The sequence below is a fragment of the Perognathus longimembris genome, chromosome 5 (genome assembly GCF_023159225.1).
Source record: "Perognathus longimembris pacificus isolate PPM17 chromosome 5, ASM2315922v1, whole genome shotgun sequence".
Taxonomy (NCBI): Eukaryota; Metazoa; Chordata; class Mammalia; order Rodentia; family Heteromyidae; genus Perognathus; species Perognathus longimembris.
Window position 1 is genome coordinate 48052679 of NC_063165.1, and position 19184 is coordinate 48071862.

Genomic DNA, 19184 nt, shown 5'->3' on the forward strand with positions numbered 1-19184 from the left:
ATAAAAAAACAGTGCTTGTTTGGAGGATGGTGTAAACATAGAACCAGGAATTAATGCACACTGTTGAGAGAGAAGAGGCTGACACATCAGCAGATTCCCAATGTTTGGAGAAAGCAGCTCTTGTCCCAAGTGGCTTCCTGAGCCACTGTAGCACTTGTCAAACTTTGACCTTGCCTCAGAACCACTTGGACCCAGATTGCTAAGAATGGCCTCCAATAGGTTTGACATTGGGACAAGAATGTACATTTTCAAAGTGTTCCCAGATGGTGCAGATGCCGTTGGTCTGGAGATGATGTTTTGAGAACCACTGTAACAGAAAATAAAGTCTAACTCTGTGGCTTGACCATCAGCTATTCATACATCTATTGGCTTACTTCAGGTCCCTTCCCCACCCTGAAATGGTAGAATCCAATCACCTCAGACTACCAGCTTCACAAAAGCACAAGCCGTGCTCTCATGCTTCTGATTTCTATCCTGTCTGTTCTTTGGCTTGTCTCTCCACCCCATTCTCCTTTTAGACATATACACTCAAATACCACTACCACTGGAACTTTTCTCCAAATCTTGTGTGTAAATTACAATGAATCACTTACTCCCTTGGTAGCCTAATAATTTATATTTGTCTCTACTAACGTAGATATGAAATCAAATTTTCTCACCCTGCTGCTGTGGGGGTGGTATTGGAGGCTGACCCCTAAGTACTGAATCAGCTCCATTCTCTGATTACTGGTTGGATTTGAAAGCTGTCAGGGGATAGGGGAGACTGGATGGGGCCCTCTTCTCCTGACAGGTTCTGGAAAGCAGTTAAGGCTCTTGCCTGATGATGGCAGCCTGCATGGGTATCGCTCTTACCAGGTATTGGGTACCAGCAGCTGTTTCTTCCCTCATCCCAGTTGCCTAAATGTTGTGTGTGTATGAGGATGGGGGACACTGGTGCTTCACTGTCGCTGAATTCTTTACCTTAACACTTTGGCCATACTTAGGTGTAGGGGCTTCCTAAATTCTCAATTACCCATTGAGTATACTATCTATCTACTGAGAGGACCTTTCATGACACTCCATGCAGTTATGTACTAAACTGATGTTTCTCATTCCCCTTACTTCCATTTTTATGCCAGAGCGAAGGGATCTAATTCATCTTCATACTACTAACATAGTGCCAAACATATTGAGCACCTACAATATCTGTTGGTAAAATTAATGCTCAAGGGCTTGGAATGTGGCTTAGCAGTAGAGTGCTTGCCTAGCATGCATGAAGCCCTGGGTTTGATTCTTCAGCACCACATACACAGAAAAAGCTGGCAGTGGCACTGTGGCTCAAGTGGTAGAGTGGTAGCCTTGAGCAAAAAGAAGCCAGGGACAATGCTCAGGCCCAGAGTTCAAGCCCCAGGACTGGCAAATATATATATATATATATATATGTATATATTATATATATAGTATACTATATATATACACACACTAATGCTCAGAAGGGAAATGAGAACAGCCTTAGGCAACTCAGGAAAAGACTCAATGTATTTTCTTTTTCCTTCCTACCCTCCTTTTTCCACCTTCCCTCCAATCTCTCCCTTCTTTCCTTCATCCTTCCTTCCTGTCCTTCTATCTTGCCTCCCTCTTCCCTCTCCTCCCTTTCCTCATCCTCCTTCTTCTCTCTCCCCCTCCTTCTTTTTGAGACAGTGTCTTGTTATGCAGTATACACCAGAACCAAACTTAATGATCTTCCTTCCTGTCTCATGGGTGCGCATCTCAGTGTGTTTTCTGAAGATGGATATAGAGGGGATGAAAGTGAGGTGGTTTAGGAGTGGGATACGCCACAGAAAAGGGAATTTAATACTCATTTTTTGTTTTATAATGTGCCAGGGTTTCTACAGACATCTCAGTCCTCCTGATAATAACATGAAATAGTTATGACTGTGTACATTGTTTGCACGCAATTGATTAAAGTAACACAACTAATGGATTTGCAAAGACTAGGTTGTTGGTTGTTTCTTTTTCTTTTTTTACCCTAAATCTGACAGCCATGCCTGCCCCTAAAGAACAACATAATCTTATGTAAGCAGTTTGCAACTTCCAACACAGACAGTGCTTTTGTCACCAAGGGAAGACCTGAATACATCCTAGCTCTGCTTGCTAGGCCGTATAGTAAAACAGATAGACTGTCTTCTTATTTTCCCACTAGCTTTGCATCTCTGACTGAAACCACCTAAGGGGTTAAAATTCCGTGGGGGTATATCTGTATCTGTATCCCAGAGCTGAGGAGATGGAGGCAGGAAGATTATCTGTGGTATATAGCAAGTTCAAGGCTGGCCTGGCTATGTAGTGACACCTTGGCGCAAACAAGAAAGAAACAACCAAACAAAACCAAACACCACCACCACCAATGTATTCTATGAAAATGGAAGTATCTTGTCCAGTTTCTTCCTGCCATCTTCCCCTGTTCTCTAAGAGGCAGTTAACCTTTTGTTGTTCTCTGTTGCTTAAAAGAAAATCCTGGGCTGGGGATATGGCCTAGTGGCAAGAGTGCCTGCCTCGGATACACGAGGCCCTAGGTTCGATTCCCCAGCACCACATATACAGAAAACGGCCAGAAGCGGCGCTGTGGCTCAAGTGGCAGAGTGCTAGCCTTGAGCGGGAAGAAGCCAGGGACAGTGCTCAAGCCCTGAGTCCAAGGCCCAGGACTGGCAAAAAAAAAAAAAAAAAAAAAAAAAAAAAAATCCTAATGGTTAACTATAGGTTTAAGCAGATATCCCACAAATTGTAACTTCCCTGGTGTTCTCTCATCAGATATGCCCTGAAAACCCTATTTAAAACCTGCAGTCCTCAATGGAGAAGGATTTTTGAGAATCTAAGTGTCCATTTTCCAACTTGTCAGCTTGTGGCCCACAAAACTCTGCATTCCTCATCTGTCTGTGGAGTGTGGCTGCACTGGCAATAGAGAAACAGAACTTTCATCAGTCTGGGTTATGTTTTCACAGAAAGAAAAGTGAAAGCAGCTCAGTGTCAATGATTTCATTTCTTTACAGTTGCAGTGTGGTTTCTGGTAACCCATGGGACTGTGTGTCTGTTTTCTTTTCTTCAGCTGGACAGTCTCTTCCAGGAGATTTTCCTAAGTACATAATGTGGATACCTAAGTGCAAACAAATAATTGTTCTTGTGGGGGGGAGGGATGATGTCAGGAAACCGGTCTCCAGTGTTCTAGAAGGGTATGAAGAGAGAGATTATATTTCTGTTTCCCTGACAACCACTGGAACAAGGTTGTAGCTTCAAGCTGTGCTAACATTCTGAGTGCTGTAGATGTCCTTTGATTCAGCCTCACTCTCACTGCAGTCAATGCTGAGTGTATCTAAAGGCAGTGATAAGTGAATCAAAGGACCATCCAACAAGGAGACCCAAGCCTTTCTCCCACCTTTCATCTTTTATTTATGTTGTCTATGTATCTTTGGGTTTGATGCTGTGTAAGTCAGCTATGTTATGATAACAATTACCTGAGATAAATTAATTTATAAAGAGAAACTGGTAGTTGATTTTTATCTCACAGCTTTGGAGGTTCCATCCCATGACCAATTGGACTTATTGCTTTAGGCCTGCGGGGAGGCACAGTAAAGCTATCTGGCTGGGAATTTAAAGAGAGAAAGAGAGAGTGAGAGTGAGAGAGAGAGACAGAGACAGAGACAGAGACAGAGAGACAGAGAGAGATGGGGATCACCCTGTACGCTCCGAGCCCTCTCCTCCAGTGACACGAAGCTTCTCATTGGGCTTAAACTCACATAGATGTCACTGCCTCTGAGGATTACCAACCTGGAAACTGTTTCTTTATCACATAGACCTTTAGGGGGCATTCTCCATCCAAATGTTCTTAACTATAAGTTCCTTACTCTTCATTGTTTTTCCTTTGTGGAATTCATTTTCTCTCATTAGAACAATTATCTTTGCACCAACTCCCCAACCAATTCTTTATTTATTTATTTTTTTTTGGCCAGTCCTGGGCCGTGAACTCAGGGCCTGAGCACTGTCCCTGGCTTTTTTGCTCAAGGCTAGCACTCTGCCACTTGAGCCACAGCGCCACTTCTGGCCATTTTCTGTATTCGTGGTGCTGGGGAATTGAACTCAGGGCCTCATGTATATGAGGCAAGCTCTCTTGCCACTAGGCCATATTCCCAGCCCCCCCAACCAATTCTTTTCACCCTCTCCAAGAGGAGAGCCTTCACAACATCAGAAACCCAGCAGCCAAACCCATCATCTTCCCATCTAAACAGACCCACCTTTACAAGGCTCTGTGGTTTTCTAGTTTCTTTGGTGGGAGTGTTGTGATACCCACTTCACCTTTCCTCAGTCCCAGGCCTGGAGTCACCAACTCTTGTTACATCTTCTTCTAGGGTGTTGCTAAATGTGTCTCTTTTTCACTTTCCAAGCCCTTGGTACTTTCCATAGCTGGCTTATTATTATATCTACCAGCTTGCTCCTATTTGTGTAGTTGAAGGATTGTACCCATTCACTGAAGAAGACCTGGAGGCAAAACCAGGGGCAAGAGGTAGCCACTGCTCTTTGGTAATTGAGCATGGGCTTATCCTGCACACAGCTTCTAGAAATGGTTCCCTAATTGTCTCTGTTGTATCTTTCTCAACATTTTGCTTTTGTTAGAGGAGGAGGCTGGTACCTTGCAAGTCCAGGGACCATCCATGGGACCTTTGGCATGGAACGGAGGGCTCCTTATTTGGGAAGGTTGAGGCTGGACAGTAGTTTTCAGCCACAGGTTATTATTAATCTTAGAAGCTTTTCTTTTTCAATTACTCTTTTTGAATTGGTGTGTCTTAAATTATACATAGCAAGAGTTCCATCATGGTATTTTCGTATATGCACAGAAAATGTTTGATCTTATTCACCTTTTGTTACTGTTTCTTTCACCTCTCTTCCCCGCCTTTCAGCAGTCCTTTTTTACTTTTGTAAATCTCGTTTGTGTGTGTATATGTGTACACACACGTGTGTGCATTGGTTTGCTGTCTTTTGTAACTCCCTAGATACTACAAAAGTGAGAAAGCACAAGGCATTTATGTCTTTGTGAGACATGCTTTTTTTTCACGTAATACAATGACCTCCAGTTACATCTGTTTTTCTATGAACCAATATAATTTCTGTATTCTTAATGACTGAGTAAAATTGGTATCTGCCATATTTTCTCTACCCATTTATCCATCAATGGATACCTGAGCTGATTTCATAACTTGCATATTATGAATATTTCCTCAATAAAGATGGATACAGATGTATATCTATAGTTAGCTAACTTTAATTCTTTTGAGTTTATGCCCAGACATGCTATAGCTGAATCATATGGGAGTTCTATTGTTAATTTTTAAGGAATTTCCATACAGATACCCATACCTACCAGCAATGAATAAAAGTTGTTTCTCCCCCAAGATCCTTGCCAGAATTTGTTCTTCTTTGTATTGTCAAGAGTGGCCATTAAGACTGGGTGAGGGTGATTCTCTCTATATCTTTGATTTCTGTTTTCCTGATGACTAAGGTTGTTGAAATTTTTTACGTGTTTACTTGCCACTTATATTTTTTCATTTGAAAGTGTCTATTCAGTGCATTTTCCATTTATTGGTTGGAATAATTTCTTTTGATATTTCATTTTTGAGCTCTTTATATATTCAGGATATTTAATTTCCTGCCAGATAAGTATCTGGCAACTATTTTCTATTCTGTAGGCTCATCTCTTCATTCTGTTGATTGTTTCTTTTGCTGTGTAGAAGCTTCTTAATTTGATTCTTTTATTGTCTGTGGTATTAGAAAAAAAGACCTTGCTTATGCTTATATATTGAAATGTTTTCTCTTAAGTTTTCATCTTAGTAGTTTCAAAGTCTCTAGTATAACATTATAGCCTTAGAGTTTTGATCCATTTTTAACTGATCTCTGCACATGGCCCTAGGCAGGGATCTTCTTAGTCAAACCCTCACTCTTAGTGCTTTCATTATTGTTTAAATAGCTTGTTTATATTATATGTCTGGACGTGAGCCTCTTGATCTTCAGATACTGTGCAGCTTGAAATTACATGAATTTCTGTTCTTTGAGGATATATCCTGGTCAGAATGGCTCAGTCAAACCCACAGAAATATTCTGATTTCAGGGTATCATCAAAATACAATAGTGTCAGGCTGGGAATGTGGCTTAGTGGTAGAGTTCTTGCTTAACATGCATGAAGCCCTGGGTTTGATTCCTCAGTACCACAAGAACAGAAAAGGCTGGAAGTGGTGCTGTGGCTCAAATGGTGGAATGCTAGCCTTGAGCAAAAGAAGCTCAGGGACAGTGTCCAGACCCTGAGTTCAAGGCCCAGGACTGGTATATATGTGTATGTGTGTAAATATATATGTAATACATATATAAACACACACAGTATTCTCTAGTTAGTGAGCAGAAAGGACCTAGAAATTAACCTGAAAATTGGGACTATGACAAGTAGAATCACATTTTCCAGGTACATTAATATGCAGGCAGACTCAGGAATTACCTGATGATGAAGGTGACAATCGGAGTGATGCACCTCTAGGACAATGAATGCCACAATTGAGGGTGACTTCTAGAAGCTACCAAAAGAGACATGGAGCTTTCTCGCTCAGCACCTCCAATATGGACCAGACTGCCGCCAATTTGATTGCAGATTTGTAGCCTCCAGAACTGTGAAAAAAATAGATTTCTGTTGTTTTGAAATATGAAATTTGTTCTTTGTTACATACTCTTAGGAATACTGAAAGTACAGGAAATTAAAAGTGTTTTATCTGCTAAAAAAAAAAAAACTCATGCCAACAAAAACTAACCATAGCTAAATACTGACTACCAAGGCAGCAATAAGTTCCATTGTTCATTGTTTTTAGGAATTCAGTTCTAGGAAAGTGTTTAGGCCTAGTTAGAGACTAGGTCAAAAAGTTGCCACATCCAGCCCACTTTTTGTTATTGTTGTTATATGCTTGCAAGATTAGAATGTTTTAAATTTTTTTTTAAATCAAAGAATATTTTATGACATGTAAAAATTAAACAAAATTAAACTTTGTGTGTCTTGTAGCAGAATTTAATTGAAACACACCCATACTCCCTTGGGTATGTACATTCTACAAGTACATATAGAATGCGTACAAACCCAAAGTTAAAGTCTTATTCTCTCAGGTCCAAAAAAGAGAATAAAAGCTGCCCTTCTTGAATTCACTTTCAAACATTTGTAAAGTGTTTGTTGATTCTGTTGAGATGCAAATAAATCTTTTTTAAAGCTTTTAGCAAGGTCTTATAAGTTGTATAGCACACAAATGTTTTCTCAGAGACCTTGGAGGCATCACTCTGACAACCAATCATGGAGAAAAAAGTCTTTCTTATTTCCCACTTTGCTGGGAGGGTGGAAATCTGATGGTGGTTGGCATCAGGCTTCAAGTCATAGCTACTTGTAGATAGAAAATAAATTGTATTACTTGTTTGGATAACGACCACTATAATGTGTGTATATACGTATATGTTACACATATTATTACATATACACATATATATCACATATATATGTATATACACACATCTCAACTACTGGGAAATTTAGGATATAGGATGGTATTGTTAAATCCTCTTATTTTAGGACTAAGTACTATTAAATTTGGGAACATGTGTTAGTAGCTTTTTCTGATGTCCTGCCTTTGGAATCTCTTTAGGGGATTGCTATGATCGGCACCATTCTGTTTTAGTAGTTATTTAATGATGAGCCAAATTTCTTTTTCTTCTACCTTTTGGCAAGGTTTCTGAAAGAGTAGTTGATTTGGTTTTTTTAGTTTTATTTTTCCAACAGCTGCTTTTGGTGTGTGAGGGCAGAATAGAGCCTTTGCAACAGAAAATTACTATACTGAAAATAGGCTGCTTACTGCTTGAAAGACAATAATTGGAGACAAGAGATGGTAAGAAGGAGTGAGGTTCATTCAAGTGCTGCCACTTTGGGAGATGGAGGAAACTTTAAAGCTCCCCTTTATCTTCAAAGCTCCAACTTCTGGGACTCACAAGTGCAAAGGGCTTTTATAGGAAGGTGAAAGAGATGCCTGGCAGAAAGGTTATGTACTGAGAAGGGTCTTTGTCGAATTTCCTTCTGAGATCTGGAAAAAATTATGCCAAATAAAGTAAGTCAGTCCCAGAGAGATAAAGGTTGCACATGTTCTCTCAATGTGGAAACTAGAATTGGCTTATAAATTTATAAATATTTTGGATGTTATGCAAAGTGCTTAATTTGCATGAAATACAGCAGATTCAACTGGGCACAGGTGACTCACACCTGTAATCCTAGCTACTCAGGAGGCTAAGGTCTGAAGATTTGGTTCAAAGCCAGCTCAGGCAGGAAAGTCTGTGAGACTCTTATCTCCAAATAATCAGCAGAAAACCTGAAGTGATACTGTGGCTCAAAGTCGTAGGGTGCTAGCCTTGAGCAAACCAGCTCAGGGACAGCACCCAGGCCCTGAGTTCAAGCCCCACAACTGATAACAACAACAATTTAAAAAAATACTCAGCAGATTTAGGGGAGAACTGAAACAGTGTAATTCCTAGAAAGGCTAAATTAAATTTCAACAAAACAAGCACCAAGAAACTGGTACTACAAAGGGGTGAGTTAGAGGAGGGATTAGAGAAATGAAAAGAGGTGGGGTGAGGGGGAATGCAGTAAAAAATTCAGTGTATAGGGCTGGGATTATGGCCTAGTGGTAGAGTGCTTGCCTTGCATACATGAAGCCCTGAGTTCAATCCTCAGCACCATATTAACAGAAAAAGCCAGAAATGGTGCTGTGGCTTAAGTGGTAGAGTGCTAGCCTTGAGCAAAAAGAAACCAGGGATAGTGCTCAGGCCCTGAGTCCAAGCTCCAGGACTGGCAAAAAAAAAAGGATATAAAAATTAAACATATATCCTATAAAATTAAGAAAAGTGAAGGAAGTGATGAGGTAGAAGGGATGGGTGGAAAGATTGAAAGGAGTGATGTAGACCAAGACACATTGTATTCATAAACAGTTTTGTTGAGTGGCAACTCCTTTGCACAAGTACTTAGAGATAAAGAAAACATTAAAAAAAATTTTTTTTTCCTTCCTAGCCAGGATAGATGAGGGAAAATGAGGCATGGGAAGTAGTAACAAGGATTTCAGAGATGAACACTGAATTAATGAGTAACTTGATTAAAAGCTCATAAGCACTACACTTTTTGCTCTGATCTCTACACTCCCTCACAAGCTATAATGTTTGTAAAAGAATATTTTTAAATGAAAAGAAAAAACAGCTCTCTTCCTCTGGCCTTGGCTTTAGTGTGGTCTTGCTTGTAATCTTTTGGGTAGATGCCCCAAGAGTGGGGCTACTGGGCCATGGGGGAGTTCTATGTTTAGCCTTTTGAGGGACCTCCATACTGCTTTCCAGAGTGGTTGGTTGAACAAGTTTTCACTCCCACCAGTGGTGTATTTTAACAGTTAACATCTAAGCTCTCTTAAGTGTGGTTCTGCTTTCAAATTTAAATAAATCTTTGATGCATGTGATAGGTAGAAATGACTTGTCACAATTACTTGTCCATTGGTCCTGCATTCCCATTCCCAGATTCCAAGAATGTCTCAGAGTAAAGGAGACTGATTTTTAAAAATGGAGGCAGAAACACAGAGTTTTTAATCCTGTTTTCAGTCAAGCTTTTTAGGTCATATAGCTAACCAGTGCTTTTTAGCAAAAGCAGTTTTTAAGTACCTGCTACAGTTCCCCTTACTTATTGTGTCTGGACATTTCTCATTCTTGAAGTCTTTAGGGTGCTGGATAATCGGGTTTTATAGGCTTCCTGATTAGGTAATAAGCTAGGATACAAGGAAAATGACAAGTTATATAAGTCTGGGGGATGTTGGTAGAAACCAAAAATAGATTTATTTCTTAATGTCAAAGTACATTATGTGTGTACACACGCACGAGCACATGTATGTATGGTGATATCCAGAAATGGCTAATTAAACTTTTAGTATACATAGTTGTTGTTTTTTTCTTATAAACTGCTAATGTAAAGAAAAAGCAACCTCTTTGTTTAGTTCTGGACCTACAAATACTATGGGGATGGGATTTCTGATTTTTGCTCTGGCTTATGTGAAACAGAGACCATGCCCTGAAAAAGCTACCCATTTGTCTGAGGACTATGACCTGCCCCTCTGCATTTAGGGGATGGCTTGTATACGGTCATAAGCACCACTTACAGGTACCAAGTAGAAGTGAAGAGAATTTTAAAATATATGTTCTATATACATAATTGTTTACATATGTTCTTAGCTTTTAAAGTATATTCTATAGTTACATAAGGGAGAATACAAACCGAAAAATTAAAAGTTTGTTTCAGGTGCAAAAGAGACGATTCAAAACAAAATGTTACAAAAATAAACATGAGCTATGTAAAGAGAGAGAGAGCGAGAGAGAGAAGCACTTCCTCTCTGCTTTCATTTTTCAAGTGCTTGTTCATTGATTCTCTGTTCCTTGGAGATGAATAAAAATATTTTAAAATATTTTAATAAGCACTTTCCAGATTTATATCCTAGGAATGTTTTCTCGTAGACATCAGATCCATAAGTTTAAAGTATAATCATCAAGGAAAATGGCACCCCGTTGCCCTATTTCACAATTGATAGTGTAGATGGCCACCTTGTTTGTACAGTGAATGTAGAATACTATACTGTGTGGTGACTGTAAATCCACCCCAGCAGGGCTCCATGCAGATGCCCCAGCTTGTCTAAAGTGTCTGCCCAGTACCTGCCTAACCTAGGTAACTGGCATACCTAGAGGCAGCCACCTCTCCTAACCTGGCCACACCTCCCTCCCCTGCCTAGATAAGGTCGCCCCTTCTCTCGTGCCATGCATCATCAGTTGTTTCTGCCTGACCGTGAACAAAGGTGAGACTTCACCCTGACTTTGCATTCTCTTTAAGGGATTTCCTAGGATAAACATCATTCTGTTTTCATTGAAACAGTTTTCCTTTTCTTGTACGTTGGAGTAATGTTTTTCTGGAAGAGGAGGAGAGTTGGAAATTAATTATACTTTTCCAAATCTGCTTTTGGTTTTGTTTTTTATGACAGAAGGACTCAGTTGAAGGACCAACCTTGAGCTACTCGATGGATCTTGGACTTCAGATTAATCATTACTGGAAAGCCAAGAGTTGACAGAGAGTTGATGGAATGAGTTTTGGTTTTATAAAAGAAGCAAAGCACAAAGGTTATATGCTGTAAAGTGTTTACAATCTGGAGCATGTTTCTTTCTTTTCTTTCTTTCTTCTTCTTCTTTTTTTTAATGTGTTTCTGGGGATTAGCTGGCTCTAGTAAGGTAACCACCGGGTTAGGTGAAGGTTATGACTCACTTTTCAGTGTTGTCTTCACTTATCTAGATGGTTTATATTAGATCAAGAGCGCCACCTGCAGGCACAAAGGTAAATAGGAAAAAATTTAAAGTATATTTTATATGCATAAGTGTTTATATCCTGTATCTTTGTGTATTCTGCATCTATAAAAGGAGGAGTACATATCAAGTTAAAATTATTTTTCTCAGGTTAAAAAGATGAAGGGCCTTGAATATGACAGTAAACCCTCTACTACTGAGATACCACCTAACACCTCCCTTGTTTCTGCTTCTCCTCCACACTGCAATGGACTTTGACTTCCTGGTTTTGCCTCCTGTAGTGGTTTTTAGACAAATATATTACTTTTCTGCTGTTGAAACCTCATAGTGATTTATGTGCTTTGTGTTCTCTGGTGCCCAGAACTAAGGACTAAGGTCATCATGCATTCTGGATTCTGAATCTGAAGAACAATTACTTAGCCCTTAACACAATCCCTTTAGTGTGGCTGTGCTTTATCATTTAGAATACAGAGCAGAAGGGAAGTGATTTTTTAACTGGAATAAAAGGAGTAAAGGAGAGGATGAAGCTTGTAGAAAGGTAAAAGGAAAGGGAACTGAAAGTAACCTTGCCCAGGACAACTCCCAAAGGAGTGGTCACTATCTTATGACTGGTAATGTTTACAAGGTGTTGACACTGTGCCTGGTAAGGAGCTATATAAGCAAGACACCTAGAGAAAGCTGAATTAGTCAGTTTAATAAATTAAGAGGGGCCTAGCTACAGGGCAGTGAGTAACAGATAACAATTTCCATTTAATTTTGTTTTATTAAAAGAATCAATGAAAAAAGTCAAATTATGTACATTTACTTGCATTCAGAGGTACTCTAGATGGTCAGTGCCAAGCCTTTAAATTGTTAACATGATACTGCTTGGCATGCACAGTGTCTGGGTATGTCCATCTTTGCTTAAAGATTGGTACTTAAGATAAAGTCAGGAGTTCATGGACACAGCCTGAAAAGGCTAGTACCACCGGCAGTGTTAGTGAGGAAGACACCAGCTTGCTAAAGTGTTCTTCTGAGCTCTGTATTAGAAGGCTGATAGACTTGAGGAACATAAAAACATTCAACATACAAAGGAGCCAGCAGAAACTAGTATCACATAGAAAACCATTCTATATTGATTCAGTTCTACCTTTGGAACAAAATTAAGAAAATTTAGGACAATAAATATATGCCATTAACAAAAATAAAAGGTTTAGATTTCTTAGAAGTTTAGGGAATGGTGATAGTGACCTTAAATAGACTTCTTTTTTTTTTTTTTTTTTTTTTTTGCCAGTCCTGGGCCTTGGACTCAGGGCCTGAGCACTGTCCCTGGTTTTTTCTCGCTCAAGGCTAGCACTCTGTCGCTTGAGCCACAGCACCCGCTTCTGGCGGTTTTCTGTATATGTGGTGCTGGGGAATCGAACCTAGGGCCTCGTGTATCCGAGGCAGGCACTCTTGCCACTAGGCCATATCCCCAGCCCTCTTTATTTTTTTTTAAAAAATGAATCTTGGGGCTGGGAACATGGCCTAGTGGTAAAGTGCTCTCCTCATATATATGAAGCCCTGGGTTCGATTCCTCAGCACCACATATATAGAAAAAGCCAGAAGTAGTGCTGTGGATCAAGTGGTAGAGTGCTAGCTTTGAGCAAAAAGAAGCCAGGGACAGTGCTCAGGCCCTGAGTTCAAGCCCCAGGACTGGCAAAAAACAAAAAGTGCATCTCATGTGTACTCTTCAGTCAGTACCAATAGATGTGGGCTAAGTTTCAAATTGCAAGGCTGCCTAAATGACAACGTTTTATTTTTTTTCTACCTAAATGGTACTACTTACAGAAAGAAGAAATGCCAGTTTTATTGACTATCTCTATGCTTTTATCATCATAGACACACAGGGTGTTGAGTATATTAGAATTGCCTAAAATTATACACACATGGGAACTTTTCACAAGCTCCATCTTTTATATACTTCTTAATATTTGGACCAGAGAGACAAGGGGTAAAGAGCTTGTAAAGTCATTGCCCCTTTCTTTGCTCTTTCCTCCCTAAAGTGATAGCCATGCAAGGGCAGCCAATAGAAACTGCCCTCAGTTAACTCTGGCACTGGAAGGGCAATGCGTTCGAGTGACTGGAAGATCTTTCCTCCCAGGACACACATATTCTCAGCCTCTCTCTTACTGTCTGTCCACTCTATGGTCCATTCAGGTAATAGGGGCAACTATCATCAAGCCCCTTGCTGGGACTGCTCATGGGTGATGATGGAGTCATCCTGAACTTTTCCTTCTCTCCCGGCTCTCGTCCTTCATTAAGTTTGGTGTTCCATACAAATTTAGACTCTACCCTGGCCCTCCTCCTTGGCTAGCACCCAGTTCTCAGCCTCTGTTCACCAGGGGCACTTGGTTAGTCACTTCACTAAGCTCCCTAACACTACTCTAGCCATCATACTACAGCAGGAATGGTTCTGCTCAGATGGATCACACAAGAGCCCTTCCCTTCTTGCCAGGCCTTTAAAATAATCCTTTGGTCACCCTTAAGACTGGGACATAATGTAACTTCTCTATAAGCCCACTTCCACACTGTGATCAAAACCCCTCATCCCTCATTTACTCAGGAAATTCAGTATTTTCTTTTTCAGTGTGTGTTTGTGCATATTGTGGCTTTAACACTGGGCCTAGGCACTGTCCCTTGGGGTTTTCTTGTTTTTTTGCTCAAGGCTGGTGCTCTACTACTTGAGCCATACCTTCATTTCCAACTTTTTGGTGGTTAATTGGAGATAAGAGTCTCAAAGACTTTCCTGCCTGGGCTAGCCTTGAACCATGATCCTCAGATCTCATTCTTCGGAGTAGTTAAGATCACAAGCAACAGCCACTGGTGTCTAGCTTTCCCAGAGCTCCATTCCTCTGTCCTAGCTCCTGTGTTCCCATAGTGCAAGAGTAGGAACTATGTCCTTTGGTTGGCTTTATCTAGAGTCATATGATACCTATTAAAACACTATCTCTCACACACAAAAGGAGAGTATATCCTTTCTCCCATATTTGTAGATACATAGTATCTACAGACCAGAAAGCAGAACTCAAAAGAAGAATAGAGTAATTCTGATAAACCCACACTGACTTGAAAGTTGTGTCAAAGTGGGCAGGTAATGTCCTAAGAAGCTCTCCATTTGCAAGCTGTTTTCTTCCCATGCAAAAGTTGACATGTGCAAAAATGAAACTTCTTGGGCTGGGGATATAGCCTAGTGGCAAGAGTGCCTGCCTCGGATACACGAGGCCCTAGGTTCGATTCCCCAGCACCACATATACAGAAAACGGCCAGAAGCGGCGCTGTGGCTCAAGTGGCAGAGTGCTAGCCTTGAGCGCGAAGAAGCCAGGGACAGTGCTCAGGCCCTGAGTCCAAGGCCCAGGACTGGCCAAAAAAAAAAAAAATGAAACTTCTTGTGTTTATTCAACGTTCGGTGTGGTTTGAATATGTGGTGAGGGGGCCTGAGCAAGGGGCCAGTTCTACCCAGGTAGAGAGACACCCAGATGACTGGAGTTAGGCAGCTGCTAGTTGGGCTAGTTCATCCTTCTTTGCTGTGGACTGGGGAAGTGTGGGTGTGTGCATGTGTATGTGAGTGTGAATGAGTGTGTGTATGTGTTGTGCAGGAAAAGACTATTCCAACCCTGTGACACCTGAGCTGAAGATAAACTGAGGACTGGGAGGAGTTTGCTCAAATGAAAGCAAAAGCAGCAATTCACTTTCCCGAGTCTGGGAAGCCCTGACAGTCTGCCCTGGGTGGTTGAGGAAGGCAAGGATGGCCACTGCACCTGGCTTCTATAGGCTCCAACTCCAGCTCCAGCGTTGTGTCAGTGAGAATCTTTGTAAGGACTTCCACACCGCGCTGTATATGTATTTCCAGGAGCGGACCTCACCAGGTGGAAAATGCCAGATCTTCCAGGAGCTTGGAAATTCCCAGCGCTTCCTGGTTCTCTTGGACCAAGAGGACGGTGAGGGAGTGAGGCAAGGGGCGAGGAGGGGCCATGGGTTCTTCTGTAGGGGACACTTGTTTGCAGTGATCGGGGCGGCTGGGTGAATGGGGTGGGGAGCAGCATGGACGTGGGGGACACCTGGGCTGCTGGGTACCCTACCTGCTTCCAGATGTTTTCCAGCTTGGTCCAGAGGAGGCAGCTGGACTCTAAGTCCATGAGTCTTCTGATTCTCTTCTATCTTTCCTTGCTGTTACTGTTTAAGTGGGGGAAGGAAAAGAATTAAGAAACATGGAACTCATAGGGTTTCTTCATGGGACAGAGATTCCTGGGCTTCCACAGTCCCTTGGGAGTGCAACAGAAGCCCTGTTGCCCCTTTGGGTGTGGTCTGCTGGGGATAAAACAGCTTATGGTTGTGTACCTCTGTCCAGGCCCTGCTGTTGTCTCTCCACTTTCTGACAGTGGTCCACCTATGGGGAGCACATGACAGAGGAAGGGACTAACACCATCCAGATGTTTGGATGGCCTTTAATATTAAAGTCCACAGATAGGAATGCAATGCAAGGGTGACCTACGTCTGACCACTCGGCTTACAACACAGCTTGTACTCGGCCTTCAGGGGTCACACTCAGTGTTCAGTTTTCACCTAAGCTCAGCACAGCCTTAGAAACACCTTCTTACCTCATGGACAGTGAAATTACATGGTGGCAATTTGTCCTCAGGGCAAGTTTAAGGTCTAATTCCACATTGGCTTCTAGGGAAGGCCCTACCTGGCCCACTCCCTTCAAGGCAGGCAGAGGTGGGAAAGCCATCATGCTTCCATCTACTACCCACTCTAAGCCAGTCACACCAGAGCACAAGCCAGTTATGCAACAGCCTGGAATATCAGGTTCCTTTCTTCCTAACCTCCTCACACTCTCACTGTATTGGCCACTACACACACCCCCACTTTAAACTCCATATTCTCTATGATCTGAGGTACATTGATGAGTCTTTGCTTTCTCTGCCTCCTTCTAATAATCACAGTGTATGTTTGCATTGCTTGTTAGAGTGTTACACAGAGCATTTGCCGACAAAATGGCAAGTGAGGAAACTGAGGCTCCACCCAAATAAGCTGTATTTCTTTATCTGTAGCCTAATTGGAGGTCAAATCCAAATCTTTGGACTCTGATGTCCATTGTTCGCTTTTTTTTCACTGTAGCCCAGCTATTTGACACACTAATTCTCTTGTTTTAGGTTCCCCAATATCCTCTGTACAATCCCAGTGTTCTAACTTCCTCCCACTAGGCTCCAGCTTTTAAAGGTTCTATCCCCTCCATTCATGCCATAGACTACAAGGAAGCCTTTAATACACAGGCTCCAGAGGGTACTCCAGATCAACACTACAACACTAAGTAGTACAAAGTTGAGTTAAAGATGAAGGCCAAATATGTTTGCTTATTAAAAATTTCCTCATTTTACTGCATAGAGCTTCTCTTGAGAAACAAGCTGAACTTCTGACTGATGATGATGAAATCCATAGACTCATGATCATAGAAATTATGATATAATTATACAAATGAATAGGGCTTGTATTGGGTGTCATTAACTTGTTGGTTTATTTTTGATATTTTAGTATGGCTGAAGATTCTGGAGGAAGAGGATCATAAACTTATGTTGCCTAGAAAAGGACTACTCATATTTACTGTCAGGTTGCCCACATACTATGATGAAGACCCAGAAAGGAGTGGTATGTGAAAGAATCCTTTGAGGGCTGGGAATGCAGCTTAGTGGTAGAGTGCTTGCCTAGCATGCATGAAGCCCTGGGTTTAATTCCTCAGTACCACATAAACAGAAAAGGCTGGAAGTGGTGCTGTGGCTCAAGTGTTAAAGTGCTAGCCTTGAGCAAAAGAAGCTCAAGGCCAGTGCCCAGGCCCTCAGTTCAAGCCCCAGGACTGGGTTGTGAACTAGGTATTTGAGACAAATATTATGAGGATTTGGGGACTATATCAACACTAGGCAGCTTCCCTTGCTTCTTTTAAGTCTTATACAAGTTGTTATTCTATTTGGTTTTAACACCATGTAAGTAGATGACTTATAAGAATATTGTCATTGTACTAGCAATGTAGCTTAACTGATTGAAAACCACCACCCGTGCCTAGCTTTGAGATGAATAGAATCTTATTTCTTATGAGGGAAATGAAAAATCTGAGGTGTTATTGCTTTGATGGATGTTTCTGTGTCCCAGACCTGAGGACTTACAGTAAACAACAACTCCTTAAAAAGATTATTTTGTTTACATGAGGGGACTCAGCAGAGCTCCCAGAAATAGTGCAGGACATCTGATATTTAGATATAGCTTAGACTCCAAACAGAATACCTCTGCCCAATAATGGGGCTGGACACGCCAGTAACACAAGAAATCTTTGAGGGAATAAAAATCCCAAGATCTTTAGACATGAGGAGAGTTCTAAATAATTTTATTATTTTTTCATTGTACTAGCATATGTTAGTTGTATATAAGGGTTTCACAGTTTCCATCTATGCATACAATGTATTTCAATGAAACCCATCCTCTCTATCATCTTCTTTTGGAACAATTTCAACAGGTTTCCTCGCTCTATTTTTATGTGTGTATAGAATACTTTAAACATATTTAACTCCCTGTACCCTCTCCTTATATTCTTCTCTCTCCAGCTGATATGTACTCCGAAACAGAAGTTTTTTACATTCCTGTTACTCTTTAGGGCTATAGTCCTTATATTTTGTTTGCTCGGTCTGTATTATTTCACTTAGTATAATGATTTCCCTTTTTTTACAAGTGACAGAATTTTATTTTTCTTTATGGACAAATAATACGTGTGTGTGTGTGTGTGTGTGTGTGTGTGTGTCACATTCTTTTATCCATTCATTGGTAGATTAGCATCTAGCTTGATTCTTTGTTTTGGCTATTATCAGTACCCGTGGGTTTGCAGGTGTCTTATCTGTATATTGGTGTACATCCCTTCAAATACATGCTTAGGAATACTACAGCAGGATTATGTGGTAGTTCTATCTTTAGTTTCTAAGAGAATTGCTACTGATTTACATAGTGACTGCAATGATTTCCATTCCCATCAACAGTATGCAAGGATGCCTTTCCACTCACGTCCTTGCCAGCATGTATTGTTGTTTGTTTACATGATGACAACCATTCTAATTGGAGTAAGATAGGATCAAAATAATGTTTTGATTTGTACTTCATTTACGACTAAGGATATTGAACATTTCTTCATATATGCTTTAGCTTTTGTTACTTCTTTTGAGAGCTGTCTATTCAACTCATTTGCCCATCTATTAATTGGCCACTTTATTCTTTAGCTGTTTAAATTCTGGAGCTCTTTATGTATTCTGGATATCAATCTTTCCTCTATGAATAGATCCTTGAGGTCCTATCAGTACTAGTTAAAGTAGTCTAGAGAATTCACTGATGGCAGAATATTGAGACTTATCCAAAAGGAAGTTTATTATTATTGCTGTCGTCACATAGAGAACAACCTGAGGTTCCGCATAAGATATTGAAAGTTGATGGGTCAAGGTTCAATTGGAGGCAAGCCCAGGACATCCTTATTCTCGAGGGCTTCCAAATTACAGAGATGAATGCCTTCTTCATCTCTGGATAGAGGAATCACCTTTGCTCCACTGTTTTCCCTAATGGCAGAGGCCATATCCTTGGTTTTTATGCATCCCCCCCCCCCCACTTCCCCTTCTTGGGCAATCAGTTTTTCATTGGTATTGCTCTCTGCATCTATAGCAATTTCCTTTTGGGTTAACAGAGCCAACTTTTTTCTCTATGGTTTTTCCTCAGAGGTGCTT

General features: G+C 40.9%; 2 protein-coding genes across 2 annotated transcripts in view; one reads left to right on the top strand and one right to left on the bottom strand.

Moving 5' to 3' along the window:
- The window catches only part of Kpna1 (karyopherin subunit alpha 1), a 596817-nt gene that overhangs the window by 89169 nt on the left and 488464 nt on the right, over positions 1–19184 (bottom strand). The gene's annotated exons all lie outside the window — the stretch shown is intronic.
- Parp15 (poly(ADP-ribose) polymerase family member 15) overlaps positions 15179–19184 on the top strand; it is a 30440-nt gene continuing 26434 nt past the window's right edge. Inside the window, exons 1-2 of the mRNA XM_048346388.1 lie at positions 15179–15371; positions 16966–17079. Coding sequence (XP_048202345.1) covers positions 15179–15371; positions 16966–17079 — 307 coding nt within the window. The remainder of the gene's footprint in view (positions 15372–16965; positions 17080–19184) is intronic.